The sequence below is a fragment of the Lathyrus oleraceus genome, chromosome 1 (genome assembly GCF_024323335.1).
Source record: "Lathyrus oleraceus cultivar Zhongwan6 chromosome 1, CAAS_Psat_ZW6_1.0, whole genome shotgun sequence".
Classification (NCBI taxonomy): domain Eukaryota; kingdom Viridiplantae; phylum Streptophyta; class Magnoliopsida; order Fabales; family Fabaceae; genus Lathyrus; species Lathyrus oleraceus.
Window position 1 is genome coordinate 259,533,543 of NC_066579.1, and position 25,937 is coordinate 259,559,479.

The 25,937-nt window shown below is 34.3% G+C and overlaps 1 protein-coding gene across 1 annotated transcript; it reads left to right on the forward strand.

The window, feature by feature from the left end:
• The first annotated feature begins 7,891 nt into the window (after positions 1-7,891).
• Positions 7,892-10,745, forward strand: LOC127129992 (RHOMBOID-like protein 2). The gene is made up of 5 exons (XM_051059081.1): positions 7,892-8,381; positions 8,985-9,148; positions 9,302-9,465; positions 10,030-10,280; positions 10,435-10,745. The coding sequence occupies exons 1-5, from the start codon at positions 8,101-8,103 to the stop codon at positions 10,547-10,549; spliced, it is 975 nt and encodes a 324-aa protein (XP_050915038.1). The 5' UTR covers positions 7,892-8,100; the 3' UTR covers positions 10,550-10,745.
• The last annotated feature ends 15,192 nt before the right edge of the window (positions 10,746-25,937 follow it).

The following is a 25,937-nucleotide window of genomic DNA, read 5'->3' on the forward strand; positions in this document are numbered from 1 at the left end:
ACATGTAAATTCCATCACCTTTAACACAAGATTCATTTTGACCATCATTAGTTACTACTACATAACCAACACCACAACATGCATCACAGCGTGTTACAACATCAACACAACCAATTGCAATAAAGAAGAAGACATCCACAAAAGTGGCTAAGATTAATTTAAGTAAACCTTGATGTATTTAGGATTTATGTGACATTGGTACAATGCTGCTACAATTTCATGTAATATATACCAATTATGACACAACTTTTGGGTTAACTTTTGGACCCCACAAAGCTCTACCACTAAACAAGAGCCTTGTTACTAAAATTAAATTCATTCCTAAATAGACAATGCCAAACATCATTAACATATTTAACTAACCTTCTCGTATTAGCCAACAACAGATTCTTCAATTTTAATTTTTTATTCTTATGCCTCTCAATATTCAAATCTCTTTCATCAATAATGTCATTACCAAACCACTTAAAAAATTGCATGATTTATTATTAGGGTTTGGGTAGTTTCTACAATCCCGATTCCCCTTCTTAATTCAAATTTGTAATCTCGATGATGAATCGTTGAACAATATCTTTTTGACATTATCATTCTCTCTTCTCATGTCTTACAGTAACATGTCTAACATAACCAAATGATCAGTTGTTTTCCTGCAAACCCGAGAAGGATATCAAATTATTGGATGAGTTGGACATGATGTATATGGAGATAAGATGAACAGAAATGACTTGAGATTTTGAAGATTAAGATGAACACAAATCGAGATTCGAACCAAGATGTAGATGAACATGAGCTGGAATGAATACTAACATAAATTGGCACAAAATGAAGATAAACTGATATTCAAACTCAACAAATGCAATAAAGATAAATATCAAGGAAATCATGAAATGGAAATGAACACCATAAAAATTTATGAACGAAGATGAACACAAAGGAATCTTAGAGAAAAATATGCTCTAAACAATATATGTTAGAAGATTATGTTTATGGAAGAGTCACATTCCACTTACAAATGCTACATTAATGCCATCTTACAAAACTTAACTATTTTTTTTTTATAAATAAAATAAATGACTATGCACTAACAAAGATGTATTTAAGAGATTTAATATCAATACTTTAATTTACTTTAAAAAAATTGATTAAATTAATATGAATATCTATATTTATATATAAAGAGATTAAAAAAAATTGGTGTGTCCTTTCCCTTTATATAAAAAGATTAAAAAGAAAAGATCAAATTAAAATGTATATTTATATATAAAGGGAATAAAAAGAAATGTTACCATGCAAACTATGTATTTATAATTTAATAACTCTTTTTATAAAATAATAATAATTTTTCAATATTTATACTTAGATATTAAATTTTTGTATAAAATCATTCTTTCGATTTTGCCATTTACTTAATCCCTTTATTTCACAATTTCATATTCTTTTACAATAATTTATCAATTAAAATATGTAATTTTTAAAATAATCGAAGAAAATATTATAAGTTTTATTATACAAATATATCATTGAGTTTTTTGATTATATTAAAATAATTAATCAAAGGTCGTAAATTCAAATTTAATCCTGGATATATAATAATGTTAAATTTTTTAAGAAAGTGTTTTGTCATCTATTATAATTTTATTCGACTTGAGAATTAATCTTTATAGTTATGCAGATAATATATCTAATTTATATAAAAGAAAAGAAATATTAAAAGTAATTAACGTTCTCTTTTTTGAATTTTTTGATAACAAATTTTAAATTTTTTACTCAAATAATCCACTTTTAAAAAAAATCTCAAAATAACCCTCTTTTCAGTTTTATTCCTAAACTACATCATTTTTAAGAGGTGATGCCATATGAATTGGCGCCTGCTCTCTAAGTTAAAGAGGTGGCGCCAATTGGATTGTCTTATGCACCTAGTGCTGCCAATCCAATTAGCGATTGTGTGTGTAGTTTTAAAGGAGACGCCAATTGGTCTAGCATATGTGTGTGTTGTGTAATATTTTTTGAAAAACAATGTACATTATAGATAAAAGTCGAAATCATACCAATTGATATTAATATTAATATGCGTTTACATACGATAATAAAAAAGATTAATGTCGTTGACCAGGATGACCTAACCGACCTCCGGTACCACACTCCCTAGCTACCCGAACGCGTGGCCCTAAACCACGTTGATGATTCACCCCAGATGTTTGAGTATTTGAGGGGCCATGAACATCACCACCACATGCAGGAGATTGCATAAGATATTCAGACAAATCTGCGTAGTTTTGTGTATGCAATAAAGCGCTACCGCCATAACTGAGTTTGTGATCCATGCTAGAGTAGTTGGGTTGTGTTTGAGTTATTAGAGGGCGACCAGGATGATTGAAGGGAGACATTAGTGTGAATGATGTGTCGAGGAAAAGTTGAAATGATTGTTGTGGTGTCTGGTATCCATATAGTTGTTGCATGTTTTGGTTTTGTGATGTTTGGACTTCTTGGCTATAGTAGGAGGAGGGACGATTGGTGTTAAATTATTGTTGAGTGTTTTGACTAAGGCGGCTATGGTAGGGTGATGTGTGTTGGTGCATAACAATGTTAGGTGTCTTGATGATGATCGACTTGTTAATGGTGGTACGAGGTATGCTCTTGGTATTGTGGTTGGGTGTTTGGCATGTTAGGGTCGTAGGTTTGTCTGTTTGTGGGCCGAAAATTTTGATGGATATGGGGTTGTGAGTAATCGGTATGGCAATGTTGTTGGGGGTTAGATGTTGAGCCCTCTTGTGTGTAAGTTACCTGGCGTGGATCGTATAGGTACTTATCCTCGGCGAGTAACTCAAATCCAACCGATATGTACCAAGCCATATAATTACGAGTTGGTTTTTCTTCGGTTGGCATCACATCGTCAATTAAGACATGGGCTTGTTGGTGCTTCCATTTTTGACACTCAGATCTAGCGAAGCTTTGCCACAGGTTAAAGTTCCATTGATCGTTAACTTTTCGTAGATGCCATTCTCCGAGGTTTGTCAGGGGATCTGGGATTTATTGAAGCATACCGAACTGGAATTTAACACGATCACTATGGTGCATCTCCACAATGGTGAATCTTATGATCGGTGTGCATGCAGTCCAAAGGGTTGTATCTTGTTCGTTAATTTCAAGGTCATGGTCCAAGTTTAGATATGAACACCAAATGAACTGAATATTGAAAATATATTAGATTATAAAATGGATGGTATTAAAAAAAATTATTACGAATTAATTAGGTTAATGGTAATACATCTGTTGGTCGAAGGTGATCCAAGAGATTGTGATACTGGGTAATACAGTGTCTAGGGCATCTGTTGTAACTCATACCACGTGTCGACCATCTGCACCAAAAAAGTAAATATATTATTTAGAGATAATAATCAGTAAAGTAAGTAAATGTAGTCCATTGTTAAGAACTTACTTTTGTGCGTACGGGAATGTATACGGGGTTGTGGTTAACGGGCGTTAAGGACGGTAGTCTGGACAGAGGCTACTTTTTTATATACAGGAAGGTGGGTGGATAACATACCATTAGAGCAATGGACAAGGGTATTTGACAGAGGTTGCCGATGGGACCACATGACAACAAACCTTATGGAATGCATGAACGACATATTCAAAGGCATTAGAAATCTACCAATAACCGTATTGGTCAGGACAACCTATTTTAGGTTGGCATCGACCTTCCCGACTAGGGGTGAAAGATGAAGTGCAGTGTTAATGTCAGGTCAATTATACATTGAATGTTGTATGAAAGTGATGAAAGAGGAAACTATCAAAGCTAGCACACATGCGGTTATAATCTTTGACCGTCATAGGCAAAATTTAAGTGTACAGGAAATAATGGACCATAATGAGGGGAGGCCAAATTTATCCTATGCTGTCAGACTAAAGAGAAGTTGGTGCGACTGTAAAAAGTTTCAGGCCTTCCATATTCCTTGCTCCCATGTCATTGCGACATGTGCATATACTCGATAAGACACTTACAACCATTTATCCGATGTTTACAAGGCCATTACCGTCATGCATGTCTATAACGAAAGCTTCTCAGTGCTAGTAATGGAGGAATATTGGCCTCCATATTAAGGGAACATAGTTTGACACAACGGTGAGATGCGAAGAAAGAAAAAAGGATGGTCAAATAGCACGTGTATTAGAACAGAAATGGATACGACTGATAAAATGATAAGATTATGTAGTATATGTCGTCAACCCGGACACAATAAGAAAAAATGTCTCAATCTAGGAGTAACCTATGCATCATAATTTAGTACCTCCTTTCAATTTTTGTAACCTTTGATTTTGATATATTAATAACTTTTTGTTACAACAAGTTTAGCAACAAACATCACTCCAACTTAAACACACTTAAAACTGAACAGGTATGAATAAACAACACAAACAACAAATATCAAAATAGATAAAAATACTTAACCACAATATTTAAAGACAACATTTCTAACTGATTACAACAATGAAACTGGTGTCATCGGGTCCAAACATCACTTCCATAGCATCCTTATCATTTTTTACTCGCACCCAACCACGTACGACATCAAGTCTCTCAATACTTTTAATTTTTTTCGCCTTCAGGTATGTTTTTGTCTAACCAACGAACAAACTCCCTCTTTAGTTGCTCGAAACGACAAATGTTCCAGAACATCATCTCCATAAGAGACTTGTCTCCCGAATAAATCACTTTTTAATAGCGTCGACGAAGACTAAACATATTTGCAATATAATGAAAAGAGATGTGGAAAAATGAATCACCCAGCACATCTATTTATACAAAAAAATTACACAATACACAGAGGCGTCAAACCAATTGACGCCTCCTCTCACTTTATACATTGGTGCCAATTAGATTGGCAGCACTATGCGCTGTAGCCAATTCAATTTAAAATTAAGGGTAGTCAATTGATCTGACTCCTACGCCTTAACGTTTTTTTTTAAAGTGAGATAGTTTAGAAATTAAACTGAAAAATGGATTATTTTGGAAATTTTTTAAATAAATATATTATTTGAGTAAAAAATTCACAAATTTTTTTGACAATAACTATAAGAATTTTTTAAAATAACCACTATTTTAATTTTTTTTTCCAAAATAACCATTATTTCAAAAAAAAACAAAATAATCACCTTTCAAAACAGATGCGCCAGATGAACTGACACATCCATTTAGCGTTAGGAGGAGGCACCAGCATGACTGGCGCATGCTTTAGGAGCCTCATGAATAGGCGTCAATGCCTCTGGCACACACATTTGTCAAGTGGTGTATGCGCCAATTCATCTGGCGCATACACCTTTGTATTAATTTTTTTTTAATGTTTAATTTTTATTTTATTTTTATTAAATAATGAAATATAATGTTAAAAAAAAGCTCTCGGCTAATAAGCGATGAAATATTGTTTGTCAAACATGCATGCTGACAAACCCAATGCAAGACCATCGGAAACTAAGCCCTTAGCTAATATGCGTCGAAATATTGTCTGTCATTGGCGACAATCCGTCGTTAAAGGTGAGTACAATAATAATCTCGCATATTGTAACACAATACCACTACATTCCATCATATAGGAAGACATGGATAGCTAGGACAAAGGCTGTTGAAAAAGTGTATGATAATTGGGAGGAGTCTTACAAACAACTTCCAAAATACCTGTTGGCTCTAAAACAGTATGCTCTAGGGACTCTTGTCAAGTTGGAAACGTTGCCCGCATATACATTAGACGAGACGTGTGCTATTGGAAATGGAATATTCCACCGTCTCTTCTAGGCCTATCAACCATGCATCATAAGTTTTTCTTTCTATAAACCTATTATTCAAATTGATGGTACATGGTTGTACGAGAAATACAAAGGAATGTTACTGATGGCAGTGGGGCACAAGATAACAACAACAATATTTTTCCAATTGCCTTTGTCATTGTTGAAGGGGAGACTGCTGAGAGATGGAGTTTTTTCCTAAGAAATCTCCGATTGCACGTTGCACCTCAGCCTAACTTATGTTTGATCTATGACAGACACCCTTCAATCATCAGTGCATATAAAAACATTGATAATGGTTGGCAAGATCCTCCTTCGACGCATATCTTATGTATTAGACATATTGCTCAGAATTTCATGCGGAAGATCAAAGACAAAACGTTGCGGAAGAAGGCTGTCAACGCAGGTTACGCATTATCATAACCTTCTTTCCAACACTACCGCGAAGAAATAAGATTGTCAAACGCATATGCAGTACAATGGATCGATAATATTCCATTGGAGAAGTGGACTAGGGCATACGACAACGGTCAACGTTGGGGCCACATGACAATAAATCTTGTGGAATCAATGAACTTTATCTTCAAAGGCATCCGTAACCTACCTATAACCACTTTGGTGCAGACAACATATTTCAGGCTAGGGGCGTTGTTTGAGACCAGATGTTCCAAATGGAATTCAGTGTTGCAATCTGGGCAGTTGTTTAGTGATGCTTCAATGAAATTCATTAGACATGAAGATGCCAAAGAAAACACACATGTGGTCACGGTGTTTGACCGCACCAAAGGTTGGTATAGTGTTACCGAGTCCATGGATCACAATGAGGGCATGCCGATGGGACAGTATAGAGTCGAACTAGATAGAAGTTGATGTGACTGTGGAAAGTTCCAAGCCTTCCGTACGCCCTGCTCCCATGTCATTGCGGCATGTTCAAAGGTTCGAAGGGATCCATCTTACTTTCTATCTGACGTTTACAAAGTCACCAGCCTATCAAATGTTTATAAAATTAGTTTTTCCGTAGTGGCAAAAGAGGATTACTAGCCAGAATATCAAGGGGACATTGTCTGGCACAACGAAGTTATGCGAAGGAAGAAAGAGGATCGCCCAAACAGCACCCGTATTCGAACTGAAATGGATACAACGAATAAAATGGTTAGATTATGTAGTTCATGCCATCAGCCAGGTCACAATCGTACTAATTGTCCTAATGTTGGAACAAGCACAACCCGATAAATTCACATGTACCTCTGTTGCAATATATGAAAAACTAAATTTATTTCATATTATAAGTTTGTGAGGAAAATACCATTACATAAACAACAACACAAACAATTAAAACAAATACAATACAATAACTAAGCGATTACAACCATTAAAACAATTTTGAACATGTAATGCATCATCCTATGAACGTCTCGGTCAGTCTTAATATCCACCCATTCACGCACTTCTCCATTTTGGTTGAATGTGGACACAAGCCATTGGATTCTTCTAATCCTTTCACCATCTCCAATTTCTCCATCTAACCAACTGTTCAACGTCCGATTAAGACGTTCAAACGAATATATATTCCAAAGTCGAATCTTTATCGGAGATGCAACGTCGAAAAATATTAAATCAACATTTCGCTTGTGAATGTATTCAGACATGATTAAAATTAAAATACTTGAAGGAGAGTGAAGTTGAATGAAAGAAAATGTGGTTGTAGGGTAAGAGTTGTGTGAAAAATATTGCATAGAGGGCAAGATATTTATAGAGGAGCCAGAAAATGCATGCGCCAAAGGGGCAGACGCCTCACATGTCAAGACATGTAGGCGCGAGAGGCATTGGCGCCTCTTCATGAGCCAAAGTGCATGCGCCAGCATACTTGATGCCATCATTCATTGCTTCCAATGCATGCGCCAGTGATGCTGGCGCCTCCTCCTAATGCAAAATGGATGTGCCAGTTCATCTGACGCATCTGTTTTGAAATGTGGTTATTTTGGATTTTTTTTAAAATAATAGTTATTTTAGAATTTTTTAAAAAAATAGTGGTTATTTAAAAAAAAAAATTATAACTATTATGATTGAATTTATTTATATTTTAATTATTAATGGAACTTACCATCTACTCCAAGTTTGCAATTAAGGTGACAGTTACATTCTACAAACCTGAAACATGTCTTCTTCCACTACTTGCTGATCCTGTCTTTTTCTTTTCTTCACCGTTTCAGATTTAACCCTTCTCTCACCAAACCCACCTTCCATCTTCTCCACTACACAACCTTTGTCCATAAATTTCGAAATTTGTCTCTCTGGGTTCTAGAGAGAGAAAAAATGTCTGGTAGAGATCTTGAGAGAGAAGGGGCAAACAAGAACTATTCTTCTTCTATTCCTCCTCCTCCTTCACGTGTTTATGATCCAGAAACTAGTTGGACATCATGGCTTGTTCCTTTGTTTGTTGTGGCGAATCTTGTTATTTTCATTCTAGCCATGTATATTAATGATTGTCCAGGTAAAGTTCATGCGGTTGAAGGTGATTGTGTGTTCAAATTTCTTGGGAGATTCTCTTTTCAGCCGACCAAAGAGAATCCTTTGTTTGGTCCTTCTTCTTTAACGTAAGACTTAAATTACTGTTTTTCTTTTTTTGTCTTTTGTTTCTTCAATACTCTTGTTTAGATTTTCATGTACCTTTGATTTTGAATTTATTTTAGGTTTAGGGGTTTTTAGATGAAAATTTGTTTGGTTTAGTGAATTGGATTTAGGAGTCTCTTATTTCTGATTCTACCTTGATCTGCTTTGTGGGCTCTTATTTCACATTCCCTTTAGTTTGTGTGAGACATTGTTGTTATAGTCCCTTAATGTGTCAAAATTGCACAAGCATCCTTAAATATGTCTTTTCTTAGTAATTTTGTGACTGTTTGAGCTAGGGCTGTCTTAAATTTTTGGAGATTCTGAGTAGGTTAGGCATAGGCATGGTTCAACCGTGATAAAACAACTAGGAGCCCTATATACTCATGATTTAACTCTGACAAATCTATTATGCGATCCTATTTTGCCACAATTTAACCGTGGCAAATTTGAGGCACTGTGCTGTAATCCATCTTGCATACCCTCAAAGATGGTAGAGTTCTTTGCCTGAACTCTTATGTAATATGGTACTATAGATTTTTGGAGATCATTTGATTTATTCATCAATTTATTTTGTTGATTTTTTGAAGACTAACGAAGATGGGAGCTCTTAAGTGGGATGCTGTTGTGTATCATCACCAAGGATGGAGACTTGTCACATGCATATGGTTACATGCTGGAATGATTCATTTGGCAGCAAACATGTTAAGTCTGGTTTTCATTGGCATTCGCCTTGAACAACAATTTGGTTTCGGTACGTCCCTATTTTTACAATCCATTCATTAAACGGAGAATATTAAACTTAATAGTTTTATATTTATCTGCAAGCTTATTTACCTGACGAGTTTATGTGTTCGAGTTTGTATTATAAAGGGTTATGACAAACATTTTGTCGAAATATTTGCAGTGAGGATAGGAATCATTTACCTTGTATCTGGATTCGGTGGGAGTATCCTATCTTCTCTATTCATTAGAAACAACATCTCGGTTGGTGCTTCTGGCGCTCTTTTTGGACTTCTTGGAGCAATGCTTTCAGAACTTATCACAAACTGGAGTATTTACACCAATAAAGTGAGTGTAGTTAACTATTGATAATTTGTATCATATCCTATTTATGCATTCTGGATGCTTTTATTTTGGTAATATGAAAAACACTTCTGGTACTCAAAGTTGCCACTTATGCATTACGAGTTTTTTTGGATTGGCTTATATGATGTTATATACTGGCATAAACATTTGTAAGATTGTTTGGGAGAGCTTATGGAAACATCTTATGACATTTCCATAAGTTGTTTTAAGCTTATTTCCGCAACCTCTTAAGATATAATTTATATGGGAACAATTTGACTATTGTATCTTTTGTTCTAGGAATAGCTTGTACGAAAGCACTTGCATGGTTAGAGCTTATGCTATAAGAGTTTGATTGAACTTTTCAAGTAGATTAGACATCTTATATCTGAGTAGTATTTCTTCCATTCGTAGCACCAACACCTCTGAAAAAAATGTGTTCATGTCGGTGTCTGTGCTTCGTAGTTTCTTCATATATATTATAGTAGGACTAAATTTCATGTTTCTTAATATATATTATAGTAGGACTAAATTTCATTTCTGACACCATTTTCCTGTTCCTTGTAGGTAGCTGCTTTGGTCACACTTTTGTTTATTGTTGTGATCAATCTTGCGATTGGAATGTTGCCACATGTTGACAATTTTGCTCATATTGGGGGATTCTTGACAGGATTTCTCCTTGGTTTCATTTTCCTTCCCCGTCCTCAATTTGGGTGGTTAGCACAGCGACATGTTCCTGCTGGTGCTCGACTCAAATCCAAATACAAGGTTTACCAATATGTCCTATGGATTCTCTCTGTTATTCTAGTGATTGCCGGGTAAGTTCCATTCCCCATGCCTAGGACTATTCATTATTCAGTTCAAGAAATACATTCGAGCCAAACATGTACAGAAGTTTGGTAGAACGGAACCGAACTGGTATAAATTGTGATATATCTAATCACTGTATTCATTTGTTGAATTGAATGGTAGGTTATGCACTGGCTTACTGATGCTGTTACGCGGCGAAAACGGATACGATCACTGCCATTGGTGTCACTACCTAACATGTGTTCCAACTTCAAAATGGAAATGCAGTGACAGTTAAACTATTCTTGTTCTTTTATGTATAGCTATGACTTTTACAGATTGTTCTTTTTTTGGTTAATTCGTTATAAGAATCAGCTATTAGTTTGTGTTTGGATTTATGTGGGTGTATGTATACACAGATATATAAAGGAATTTATTTGTACATGAAGTTTCTATTTCAATAATATATTCTACCTGAGTTTCTTGTTGCACAAGACTGAAATATTGTATATTTACTTGTTTATTTTGTAGTATTAACTAACAAACAAACTATGTTACTATTGTTATTATTTTACAACAACAATTTAGTAACTGTTAACCAATATCTGCATTTTCATTTCACCCATGTTTTAAGTGCTGTTATTACCTTCATTGCCTTATAAATTCAAATAAAATGTATAGCTGAAATTTGAAAAAAAAACTTAGGGTCTATTTTATTAATCAATTTCAAAAAGCTGTTTTGAAGAAAAAAATATGTTTGCAAATCTTATTTTAAATATTGTCTTAAAGATGAAAATAAATAAATTAAAAGTCTTATTTGATTGCCACATTTGCATTCATTATATTTTTTCTTTTTAAAGTTACACATGCGTTGTAATAATTTTTGTTCTCCTTCAAATTTCAAAAGGTAAAAATCAAAGGAAAAGGCTGGTTTGTAGGAACATTTTGTAGAGAAGAAACAGCATTCGGGTCATTGATTAAAACAATAAATAACATTGATAAAATAAAAATATCTAATTATTTTAGTTTTTAATTTTTAAAATTTATAAGTAAAAAACAATTTTGTAAGATTAAATAACCAAATAAATTTTATTATTTTTAAATTTTAAAAACTAAAAATCATTTTTACAAAATTAAATAAAAAACCCTTAATTTTTGACAGTATGCATTTTTAATCCCTATTAGACTATGTTTGGATTGATAAAACATAACATAGCGGAGTTGAATGGAACATGACGAAACGGAATGGAATGGAATATAGATCTCACTCTATTGTTTGGTTATTTTATTAAAAATGTTCCATTCCATCACATACACCCCAAATTGGTTGGAACAAAAAAATTGAGATTTTGATGGAATTGGATGAAATGAATTCCAATCATGTTCCATTCCATTTCATCCATTATTTACAAATCCAAACAATAAAATCTCATTAGTTACCACCCATTCCATCACATACCACCGATCCAAACATATCCTTAGAGACATAGCTAAATCCACCAAATCTGATCAAGTCGACCCAATTAAACTAAAAAAATGAGTTGAATCGAGTAATGAGTCAACATAGTTTTAAAAATAAAAAATCATTCAAATAATTGAGTTTCGGATAAATTCAAATTGAATCCATAAAATTCACTCAATCCACTCAATTCAGAAATTTAATAGTAACTACTATTAAATTTTGTTTATTAAATTTTGTGATATATTGATATATGAACTAATATTTATAATTTTATTATTAAAGTTTGATTGAAGATATTAATTCTAAAGTCAAGATTTCTTTTTGAACTGTGGAGGACCTTTGAACATTTATTATTTTGTAAGTCATGATTTTAAATTATTAGGATGTTGCACTAAGATACTTTTGATGCTAATGGAAGTATGTAATGAGTATTTTATGTAATTTTAAATATTATTGTAATATTATTTTGAATTTTGCAAATATTGTATTATAAATTTTATAGTATGTTAAAAGAGTAGTGGTGATGAATTACACTATTTTTTATGAAAAGAAATAGTTAGAGAAAAAATATGACACATTTTTTATAATTATATAAGAAAAAATATGACACCCATCTAATCCATTAATTTACAATTTTATCCAAATCTATCCATAATACTGTGATTGATTATTTTACTTCATCCTAATTAGAAAATTTTACCTTGTACCTCTACAGTTAGCCTCATACCCCTATAATTTTTTTAAAATTTCCATTTTATCCTTAATTGATTTTAACCAATTTACCATTTTATTTTTACCATTCGGTTGAAAATTTCAGAAATTACACGTTTCACACCCCTCGCACCGGAACTCCTGCAAAAAGAATTCCGGTATGTATTTTTTCCAAACCGGAAAACTTCAAAAATGACTTCTGGAACACACAAAGCAATGAACCAGAAGACTTCACGAATGAGTTCTGGTTCAATCAGAAAAAATTTACAAACCGGAACACTTCTTGAAAGAGTTCCGGTAAACAAATTTACACATACCAGAACTCTTTGAAGAAGTGTTTCAGTTTCTGTAATATGTGTTCCGGAACTCTTTCAAGAAGTGTGCCGATTTTTCTTTTTTTTTATATTTTTTATATATTTTTTTAATCTTTTTTTTATTTTGCAGGAATGGAAAATCTTCCCCAAATATGTGTAGATACTACTGATGCGTTTATAACGACTGAAAGATTTGGTACACGAGAAAAGGTTATCAGATGGATTAAAGAGGTTGGAATCGATAATAAAGTAACTGTTATTATCAGTCGTTCAGATATTGAAACAGGGAAGAGAGGGAGAAGTAACAAATTAATATTTGGTTGTGATAAATGTGGGAAACACAAGAGTACTGATAGTGGTACCCAAAGTGCGTCCAAGAAATGTGGATGCCCATTTAAAATCAGGTCGACTCCGGCGAAAATGGATCTGGTTGGAAGATTGATGTAAAATGTGGGTTACATAATCATGGTTTACCTGATAGATTAGAAGGTCATTCGTTTATTAGTAGGTTGACCACAGATGAGAAGCAACATGTCGTTGATTTGACAAAGAGACATGTACCACCTAGACACATATTGCTTTCCTTGCAAGACCGATATCCTGAGAATGTCACTCGGATTACGCAAGCATACAAGCATAAGAGTGTGATACAAAAAGAGATAAGAGGTCCTAGGAGTGAGATACAACATCTGTTTAAGCTTATTGAGGATGCAGACTATGTCTATTGGAGTAGAAAAAAGGATGACTCGGAAGTGGTGAGAGAGATATTTTGGGCACATCCTGATTTAGTTAAGTTGTTGAATATTTTTCCGATTGTGTTAGTTATGGATAGCACCTGCAAGACAAACAAATATAGACAGCCTTTGTTTGAAATTGTTGGCAAGACATCGACCGAGTTGACTTTTGCTGTTGCATTTGGGTATATGGAGTCTGAGCAGACAGAGAATTTTTGTTGGGTATTGGAGAAACTAAAAGAGTTATTGTGAAGAAAGACATGTGTCCACAAGTGATTTTGATAGATAGAGATCTTGCTTTGATGAAAGCAATTGAAATTGTGTTTCCCAGGTCGATTAATTTGCTATGTAGATTTCACATTAACAAAAACGTTGGTGCCAAATGCAAACAACATGTGGTGAATGACCTGCAAAAGACGATAGACACATTATGGATGGAAGTTGTTTCGGCTAGTGATGAGGTTGAGTATGGTCAACGGTTGCATCAACTTGAGCAAGAATGTGTTGATTATAGTGGATTTATTAATTATGTGAAAGACACATGGTTGACTCCACATAGACATAGATTTGTTGGAGCATGGATTAATCGAGTGCTACATTTGGGTAACACAACGACTAATCGGTACGACTAATCTCAACCATCACAGACTTCGAAGAAGTTAAAATTATCAAAGAAGCAACCACAATTCATTCTTCAATTTCCTAATCATATTAGGTCATACATTGAAGATGTAGTTAATGTTGAATCAGATGGTAATTGTGGATTTAGAGGCATTGCATCATTGCATGGATATGGTGAGGATGGTTGGCCAATGGTTCATAGAGAGTTGGGGTTGGAAATAATAGACAAGGATATGTCAACTTTGTATGACAAGTTATTTTCTAATCGGTTGTCAGAAGTGAGAGAATCTTTGATGATAGAATTCTTTGGTTCACAGCCACCTGAAAAATGGTTGAGTCTACCAGATATGGGTTACTTGATAGCGAATCGCTATAATGTTGTACTTGTCTATTTAGGCAATCCGTGCATGACTTTCTTTCCGATGACAAGTTCACATTCACCAAATGTCTCTATTTATTGCATTGGTTTTGTTAACCACAATCATTGGATTCAGGTACGTATTTTGTATGACAAGTTATGTTATATGCCTTAATATTTTAATTATTTCACTTAATTATTTCAGTTAATATTTTATATGACTTAATATTTTAATTATTTTACTTTATCAGGTTAATATGAAAGAGGGGTTTCCATTGCCACCGGTCACATTAGATTGGAGGAAATTTCGTTCTCATACATCAACTACTTGGATGTTAGGATTTGCAGGACGTATGCAACATTGGCAATTACTTACACCTGTATTAGCATGAATATGTACTCAAAACATAAATATGTAATCAAAACATGAATTTTATATTATGTCTATTATATTCAGTTCTAAAACTTAATACATAAATCAATGTGAACGAGAAATATGCAAAGCTTCAAATAAATCAGCAAACTGTGGATCTTCCTCTTCGGTATTAACCTGTCTCAGATAGCGATGAATTAATGTAGATACACGGGCCCAATCAGGATCAGATGGTCCGACGTCATATACATGAACTGGTACCTCTCTTGGATCGTCACGATGGGGAGGGACCAACCGTGGATGCGAAACACAATAATACCACTCCAGATAACCATCTTCTACATCAGATGGAGTGGTGGCCAGGGTAGATGGACCGATCACAGCGATAACACTCTGATGGTAACTAATCCAATCAACATCAATATCCGTCGCCATCATACAATCAAGAGGTGGGGATGGAACATACTGCCTATACCCGAACTGACGTAAACATCTGTCAGGCAAGTATGGAACAACTGTTTCACCCCACTTCAAACAGCCCCTGTAGAGACATATCTCATCAAATAGACGCCATGCTCTATGATCCTCAAATGGACGCCATATGACGTCGGCAGGTGTCAGCTCGTCCAAAATAGGTCGTAAATCATCAACCTTCAGGACTCCTTGCCTATACGACCATCTCATCGCTCGGGGAAGACCACCGTTATCAGTTGGTTTCCAATTCTCCCATCTTTTTCCAACAGTTGGAAAGTATTCGTGAATCCAGCACTATTACAAAATACAAACATGATAAATAAAATAAATTAAGTTAACATATTTTATAAAATGAATCCAACACTTAATAAACAAAATTAAATTATATACCTGTAGGAGAGTAGGATATCCACCGAGCTGTTTGCAACTATACATGGACGCATCTCCAAGATATCTGTATAGGGTAACTAGTGCAGCTGCTCCCCAACTATATCCTGAACATCTATCTAAGTCCGTAAACAGGAGGAGGTATCGACCGTATCGTGCCTCTACAAGTGTAAAGGTTTTATCGGAAAAAATGGTGGAACCCACCAACATCAACAGATATGCTCTGGTCGCATATGCCCAGCTGGAAGCAGCTCTATGCTGTACGAATAAATCGTATAACCACTCCAACTTGTAATACGAACCCCTGCAGCTACGAACATGTGACTGTGCCTCACCCTGTGACACTCCTAAGTAGTCAACAGCAAGTTCAACAGTTACCTCTTCCGTCACATCCTGAGGACTCCAGAAGATACCTCTGATGGGCAAGTGAAGCAGACATGAGACATCATCCAAAGTAATGCTCATTTCACCAAACAGCGTGTGAAATGAAGATGTCTTTAGATGCCATCTTTCCACAAATGCAGAGACAAGATTTGTGTCTATCTTGTTCATATTGGTTCTCTGAAGTGAAGATAAACCAGATCTAGATACCCAACTCTCCATCTGTGGTGGAAGAGCCAATGGAACCCTAGATGTCAGCTTCAGTCCATGTCCAGCAACCTTCAACTCTTTCTTTGGACCTCTTTCCTAAAAACAATTAAAACACATATTAGAAAACACAATATAAAATATTCAACTATTATTCATTTTCAAATATATCCCGTTTACTTACCTCACCGAACCATAAATGTCGAGCAACATGATGTTCGTACTTCACCAAAAGAGACGTATCGTACGACCCTCCTGGATATCCAGTCGGCTCAGCTGCAAATGAAGATGCGCCCCGGTCTAACGTGCGGACTGGAATCCTACCATCTGCACCTCGTCTTCAAACTACTGCAAATTTTTTTATAAAAAAATTATTAAAAATTATATATAAAAAAAATACGTACCGAAACACTTCAAAGAAGAGTTCCAGTGAATAAAAAAAAGGATGACTATCGGAACACTTTTTAAAAGAGTTTCAGTTTAGATCATCCAAACCGGAAGTCTTTAAGATAGACTTCCGGTATACAACAAACCAAACCGGAAGACTTTCTAAAAGACTTCCGGTTCAGTGCCCCAAAAAGGCAACAAACCGGAACTCTTTAGACATGTGTTCCGGTATACACTACGTGAACCAGAAGACTTACTCTGAGTGTTCCGGTTTACAATGCCAAGAAATGAAAAATTTGGTTTCCGGAAGTCTTCAGACGAAAATGGTAAAAAAATTTAGAAATGAAAAATATACCCTATTTATATGAGGGTATTTTGGTCAAAAAAATTTAAATGTAAGGGTGTGGGTACAATTGTAGGGGTACGGGGTAAAGTTTTCTCCTAATTAATATACTTTATAAGGTTTCGATTATGATTTTGATCAAACTCAACTTAAAACGATCCATATATACCCTTAATTTTGATAGTTTTAACTTTTTATCTTTTTATATTAAAATTTAGTTTTTGGATCTCTATTTTATAAATCTTAGAATTTTTTAATCTCTCAATTTTTAAAATTGCGACAACGATGATTATAATTAAAAATTTATTTTAAATAAGGAGTGATGACTCAGATAAAAAAAATTATTAATTAATATTTATAATATTATAAATAATATATTTTAAAATATTTTAAAATAAAATAAAATAATAATAATTTTTTAATATTTTCAAAAAATAAATTAATAATTAATAATTTTAATAAATATTTTATAAATTAATTAAAAAAATAATTAATTAATTAAAATTTTCAAAACAATTTTTTTTGAGTATCACAGGATTTGAACCCTAGTCCTCGGAACGGTTTAAGACAAATAGGTTTATCTTCTTCACCACTATTATTCATGATTTCTAATGCAATTCAAATATATGCTTGGACAATGTTGTTTCTATTTCAGTTGGTTACAATGTTGTTTAGTATAATTTGATATCACAAAAATATGTTAAAAAAGCTTAAATTTTAAGCAAATTATTCCTATTTTTTGATTGACATCAAATTTGCACACATATCACAAAGCTTTCACGTTAAGATCCACTCTTGATCTTAAGCTAAAACACCTTCATCTCTTCAAGATATCCAAATTTTATTTATTAGAGACCCTTCAAATTTTACTCGAAATTACTTGCAAAAATCCTTAAATGAAAATTTACACAAGAAATTTGGAGAAGAACCTTTTTTTTCCTTCTTTGAAATTCACTACTAAAATTCCAAAATATATTTTCTTGGTCGAAACATTCAATAAAAACATTAGCAATATAATGAATTCCTTACAACAAACTGACACTCTTTATGAGTTGAGTAACATTCATGCATAAGATAAAATTTTGGTGTTGGAGGAAGAAAATGAATTTTCAAAAAAAATCTCTTTGTTAAGAAAATAATGAAGATAAAATACTTTTGTATGTGCTAGTGAAAAGACACAAATGCAATGTAAAAACCACCTTATGATTCGAATCAATTGAGAAAATAAATCAAATCATGATTCGATTCATGTGATTCAAATTATAATGATCAATGATTTGGAGCATGTTTTCTTAACCGGTAAACCATAAGAAATAAACTTCATGAATCAAATCAAACAAAACAAGGATTAGGATCATGTTTCTTGAACTAAATTCATTTTATAAAAACATGCTCATGATTTGAATCACACACATAAATGATTCATATCATTTTTCTTGAAACACAAAAGTTTGAGAAATAAATTTCATAGTTCCAATCAAATATTCTGATGATTCGAATCATGTTTTTCGAAGCCAATTTTTGAGAAAACATTTTGTCCATGAATTTAATAAGATTATTGCGTGATCCAAATTATGTTTAATAAATTTTGTTGATTTGAATCATACATTCTTTGGATTAGAGTTAACTGCACTGGATTTGATCAAAGAATTGTTTTATGCATACAAAAAACATTTCAAAAGAGGAGCAAGTGCAAGTTTATTGTGAGGGAATCAATTGCAATATTACAAATATAATATAATAGCAACAAAAAACCCTAATTGCACAAGATTAAACTAAGAACAATTTCTCAAAGCATATAACTTAGCTGATGAAGGCTTACTTGATACAGAGTTCTCTTCTTGGAAGAGATATTTTTGAACACTTTTCCTCGATGAAAAAAGAAGAAGGCGGTCTGAAGGCTAAACTTTAGGAAACAAATGATAGTTATCAATTGGATAAATATATGTTGGCATTTGTGAATGAAACCTTGTCTTCCTTTGAAAATAAGTATGGTGAGACCCGACGAGTTTTAGAAAAGTATAAGTTAGAGAAGAAAGAAAATGATGAGTCCTTTCAAGAGGTGAATCAGAAAGCGATGATGCTAAATGAAGAGACCATATCATATGATCATGCTAAGAAAGAAGTGGAAGCTAATTTAGAGGAGTAACCTATGGACGCTTATGTTTATATGAATAAAGGGTTTGAGAAAGAGATATAGAAAATAGTTTTCATTTAGCCTGATCTGAACTTGGGTGAGGTTGTGGTTTATAAAGTGATCAAAGATGGGAATTTGATTAAAGTGGACGTGGGGGGTTGAAGAGACCCGGGGAGAAGAGAAGGCCACACCACTTCTTAAATACGAGGGAATGCCATTACTAGCGAGGAGACGACACCACCATAGAAAATTAAATATCTTTTGGTTTTTGTTTTTGTAATTTGTGACAAATGATTTTTTTGGAACCTTTCCCTTTTCAAGGGTTTAATATTAATTAAGATTTACTTTTATGTGATTATCTTGTATTGTGTATTCGATCTTTGGTCAATATTCTTTTGTTAATCCTAACATTGAGTTTAATAATTTATTTGTAGCCCAATTATGAGCGATGATATCTTTAGTGGTGAGATAATCCTTTTGAAGATTCAGTGAGATCCTTTAGGGAACTAATATTCCTCTTTGGGTGCAAAAATACGCCAGAGGATGCAATGATACCCTGAAGCGTGCATGATACATCATAGGACATGATGATATCCTAGAGGGTTCAATGATTCCATTTAGTGAGCAATGATATTATGTATGATTTTTAGTTGAGTTGCAGAGAAGAAAAGTTTAGTAAATATGGCTCCTTTTTAAGAACCATGCCCTTTTAGAGGAAAAGAGTGTCACACTATCACATATTTTGAATCATAGCTACAAGAAATAAGAGTGGTTTATATCTTTGTCTTATGAGATTAACAAACAAAATATAGAAATGCCTTATATTTATTGAGTTCTAGTGGTTCTATGTGATGTGAAGGTTTGTGCATGCATTATCATTAATTTTTTTATGATAGGAATTGTCAAAGTGTTGATGACAATTTTCAAGATGGCGATGGAAACTGCCAAATTATTTTTATGATGACAATTTAAAAATGGATACGTTGAGGACAACTGTCAATGGTTTTGATCACAAAGTTTTCCGATGATGATATCTGAACAAGAAAGAGATATCATTAGCCTCATCATTCAAATGTATTAATTTCTAGTTGAAAGTTCTAGAAATTGTTAAAAATTAAGAAAAAGGACTTCAAGACTTGAAGTTATGATCTTTAATACTTGAAGTTATGATCTTAAAAACCTTAAGATGTGAAAGTGTGAAAGCTCTCATGGTTCTAGACTTAGGGTTTTTCATAGTTTTGTTCAATTAATTGTAAAATCAAGAAGATCAGGTCTTGAGGTACTAAGATAATACACACACAAAAAGTTTCCACACCTATTCTCGTTTGATAAATCTTCTGAAAAATCTGTGAAGAAGATATTCATCATCTGTCTTAGTTTAATTTTGATGAAGACAAAAGTTTATCAAAGAAGAAAGTGTTTGAAGTCTAGCTCTATCAAAATTCAGTGATCATAAGTTTTGGAAATCAAAGGAAATATTTAAGATAATTGATCATGATTAAAGTATGCATTACTATTCATAATATATCTCTTAAGATGCTCAAGAAAATAATATCAATATTCATTTATAAAAGAGAGTAACAACATGCCTGAAAACCTTTGAAACAAAGCAATCAAAAGATTATTTATGCACTTTTTAAATCAGGTAATCAATTATATGATTTAAGTAATCGGTTACTGGTTGTTTCTGTTTTAGCTTATTTCTGCATTTTTTAAATTAGGTAATTGGTTATCTGATTTAAGTGACCGATTACATGTTGATTCAATTTTAAAATTTTAAACGTTAAAAGAGTGGTAACCGGTTATGCTATGTTGTTAATCGGTTACACACTATAAAAGTGCAACTTTTAATGAACTAACTTCATTCCAAACCATGACAAAGCTTTATGGAACCTTTATATACAAATGCATCAATTCATAGAGGTTTTGAAGAGTGTATATAAGACTTTTTTTACATTAAAGAAAGAACAACAATTTTCATATCATTTTTCATACAATTCAAAGTTTATTTTTAAAATCATTCATTTTCGAAATGGTTTGAAACTTTGTAAGCTTTCATAAACCAAAAAGTATAATTAATTTCTTGATCGGTAAGAAACCCACAAGGGTAGGAAAGAAGAAAGTAATAAGAACATAATGAAATTAGTTATAAATTACTATTATTTACTTTCTCTTTAAAACAATATTACAAGTGTTACATAATAGAAAATAACCTCTCTCACCCTAATTAGGATTTATGTTATGTAATAATGAGAGACTAGTATGCTATTTATAAGAAAACTAACATACTAAACTAATGGGATTTTACACAGATTCCCATTACACAAGCTAACTCAGAGAACAAGCTAACTTAAACAATTGGGCATAACAAACATGCACAATTCAACATGCTAACTATCCTAGCATACATCGACTACAACACGTGAACAAACTTCGATGACATGCTAAGGTCTTGTCAAATTGTAGAACCAAGAAGCTACCCTTCGACCATACTAGAGTTCGATCCATTATCTCACAAAGCTCCACCTTGGAACAAACTCTATAACATCAAGGGAACAAACTGGTTTTTTTCATACAACTTTATCAACTGCATACAGTGGAAAAACTTGCAACTTGGTAATGTCTTGGTGATCATATTAGTAGCATTGTGATCTATCAAAACTTTCAGGACTTGGACTTCTCCACACTCGATTACCCCTCTAACAAAATGCAGCCTCATATCGATGTGCTTGGTTTACTCGTGATAGGCTGAATTCTTTGACATGTGTATATCACTTTGACTATCACATTTAACAGTGATAACTCGACCTTGAAGTTTTAGTTCCTTAGCAAAACCTTCAAGTCATAATGCTTCTATCACAACTTCAGTGAGGGTGATATATTCCGCTTCATTGGTTGATAAGGTAACAACCTTCTGAAGTGTTGCTTTCCAACTAGTTGTTGTGCCAAACATAGTGAACACATATCCAGTAATAGATTTCCTAGAATCTATACAACGTGCATAATCAGAGTCGACATACCCTTTAGGTTCCCTCATCAGGATTGTTTCATCTAGATCTCCATACAAGAAAGAAAACTTCACATTCATTTGTTCCAGTTCTAGGTCGAACTGTGCCACTATTGCAAGTAACATTCGAATGGACATGTGCTTCACAACAGAAGAGAACACATCATTAAAGTCTACACCTCCTTTCTGAGTGAAACCCCTTGCGACAGATCTTGCCTTGTATCTCTTTGATGTCACTCATTTGATTCCTTCCTTAACTTTGAAAATCCAATTATAGTTGACTAACCTGGCTCCACCAGGTTTCTTGATCAGTTCCCAAATATGGTTATCATGAAGAGACTTCATCTCATCATCGATGGCCTTCAACCATTCAGTCTTATTTCGTCTCCTCATAACTTCCTTATAGTCACTACTCTAGGTTCTTCATCTAGAACCTCACTTGCAGAGATTAAGGCATAAGCTACGAGATCGCATACCCAAGTCTTTGAGGTGGCTTGATGACTCTTCTCGGCCTATCTCTTGCCAACAAGTAGTCATCGACAGTTTCCTCAACTTCCCCAGTATCTTCAACATCTTGTGCTTCTTCTTCGACTTGATATGGGATATGAATTCGGAATCGACATGCCCCACCTCAATAGGAATCTCTTCCTGCTCAAGCTCTTCTTCAAATATCTATGCACTTCAACTAATGTCATTAGTTTTCTTGAAAGCTATCTCAACTTCATTGAAAACTACATATCGACTAGTGATAAACCTCTTGTGACCTAGCTCTAGGCACCATAGCCTATAAGCTTTGACTCCTTCACGGTATCCTATTAACATGCATATCAGAGCTCTCGATTCGACCTTGTCTTTCCTAATATGAGCATAGGCTATGTATTCAAATACTCTAAGTTTGTCGAGATCTTGTGGATGTCCCGACCAAACTTATTCAGGTGTCTTCATATCTAACACAGTCGAAGGACATCTATTTATCATATATGTTGTTGTCGAAACAACCTCTACCTAAAACACCTTATTTAACCCAACACCAGTCAACATGCATCTAACTCTTTCTAAAACGGTTCGATTAAACCTTTCAGCCAAAACATTTTGTTAGGGAGTACCTGTAGTAGTTCTGTGCCTTGCAATACCAGAGGCTGCATAATGACTGTCGAATGCCTCATGGCAAAATTCAAGGCCATTGTCGGTTCTCAACCTCTTGACCTTCCCACCAGTCTGATTTTTGACCAGAGTCTTCCAACTTTTGAATTTCTCAACAGTTCCATCCTTAGTTTTCTAGATGAATACCCATAACTTTCTAGAATAATCATCAACTATGGATAGAAAATACCTTGCTCCTGAATGTGATGGTGTTAGCTCATATTTTCGACGCCCATTAAGAATTACCAAAATTGGAAATCATATATACATTTGTTTTCAACCAGGAAGTAGTATTCGACCAGTTGGAGGTGATTCGACTAGGCAAGGTGAATTAGGATCAACATACAACTGAGACTCCAAAAGAATCTCTTAAATAAATGGTTGAAAATGGTTTTTGATCAAAGATTCAAAATTCAAATAAGGGAGGGAACTTCGCCCTCATCAGAAACCGTTGAGAGCACACGTGGAGCATAGTGGATGAATGCGCACATGCAAGGCACCATGTGTCTCGACGTAATTGATAAACCATCAGAAACGGTTATCTCGATCCAGTATAAATATAGGGTCTTAGGGTTAGAAAAGTGTGTCTCAAATTATGTACAAAACCTATAAATTTACCAAGTACTCGTGTGAAGAAGAATCATAAATCACAGAATGCACGTTGTTTATACCATTGTTAGTTAATTCAAAATAATATAAATTTGTCTTTAATTTTTCCCCAGAAATATACTTCCTTACTTCTTCATTCCAAACACCCTCGTTTTACTTTGTCATTTACAGTTTTAAGATTTCCTTGTTCTTTCCTTGCTTTCAACATTTCTTTTACAGTTTTAAGATTCCTGTACTTTCGACATTTACCTTGTCATTTACAAATCCTTTGCAATTTCTCCCGTTCATATCACCCTTTTTATTAGTTTTCAAACTCTAATTTTGTGCTTATCATTGAGCATTCGTTACTACCAAAAATTCATTTAAAAAACGATTAGCACATGTCCTAGGATCAATCTGATCGATCCTGCGAGTAACCAAATTTAGAAATTTGGAAGATCAGCGGTTGTTTACTGATTTTCAAGGTAAACAAATTGGCACGCCTAGTGGGACCAGTGCTAACGTTACGTATTGCGTGAAGTTTTGGTTGTTTAGTTATTTTTTGGAAAAAGATTCATTGTATGTTATTAAGAAGTGGTAAATAGCCATAAATGACGAACAACGAACATGGAAAGAATCCCATACGAGGATGGCGAATGTGAATGCACTAAAGACCCAAAACTCTCAAAATTCATCAACCAATAACATAACGCCCCCTTCTTCTTCGATAGGGGCAAACACGGCCACAACGTATGTGTCCGAAGTAGTTCCGACTATGGTGATTTCGATGCCTACGCATTTGATCTCCCATACTGAACCAATTTTAATCTACATTGGGTCTAGGGGACCTCCTCATACTCCCCCACCAATTAGAGATATTCCAAATAGGCCATTGGTACCCCCTGGTTTTTCAATACCATTTGGTAGTCGAGAACAGCCGTATGGAATGCCAACTTCAGTGATGGCCAATTTACAGAATGGTGGTTCTAATTTTTCAGAATCGGTGGTTAACATAAATTCTCCAGTGCAAGGGTCTTGGATTAACATGGGTCGAACTAACCAATCTTCAGGTTTGAGACACCCAACACAACTACCTACTCTTACCAATAACTCTGCAGCGGCATGGAGGCAACAAATGGACGAAAGCAATCATGAAATGTTTCAAATGTTGACTCAGACTTTGACCACTGTGCTGAATCCTCTAATTCAAAATACGACTCAGTCGAATCAACAGATGACATCACATGTTGCTCAAATGTCTGAGTTTCTTGGCGTGCCTTAGCACCAACGACCTCCTCCTAGATATTGGGTAAGAGAGAATCAAGAGGCCACTTTTGAAGAAGACCTCACCATTAACCAGATCCCACAAAACCAAGGGGGAGTTGCAGTACCCCCTAGAATCGAACCATAAATACCCAGGGAACCCAGGGAACCAAGGATATTAATGGTGAATAGAAACCAAAATGCAGATGATATCATATGTAAAGTTCGACATGACGATGTGGCAGCAAATAATAATCTAGCAGCTATAGTCGAAAGAATATGGTTCGAAATGGGGTAAATTTCGGCCTTAGAAGGCCAAATTATACGTCGCCTTTGTCAGAGTATATCTTACAGGCAGAAGCACCCCCTGGAACTAAAATCCCCAAATTCACCAAGTTTGTTGGGGATACTACTGAGTCTACTGTTGAGCATGTGGCGAGATACTTAATCGAGGCTGGAGATATGTCAAATAATGAGAGCCTTAGGATAATTTTTTTCTAAGTTATCTCACAAAGAATGATTTCACATGGTTCACGACCTTGCCCCAAAGTTTGATCCACACTTGGAACCAACTGGAAAGAATGTTCCATGAACAGTTTTACATGGGGCAAATAAAGATAAGTTTGAAGGAGTTGGCTAGTATCAAGCGAAAGTTCACTGAGCCAATTGATGACTATCTAAATAGGTTTCGATTACTCAAAACTAGGTGTTTTATGCAAATACCAGAGCATGAACGGGTCGAAATGGCCACTGGGGTCCTTGACTATTCGATTAGAAAGAAATTAGATACTCAGTA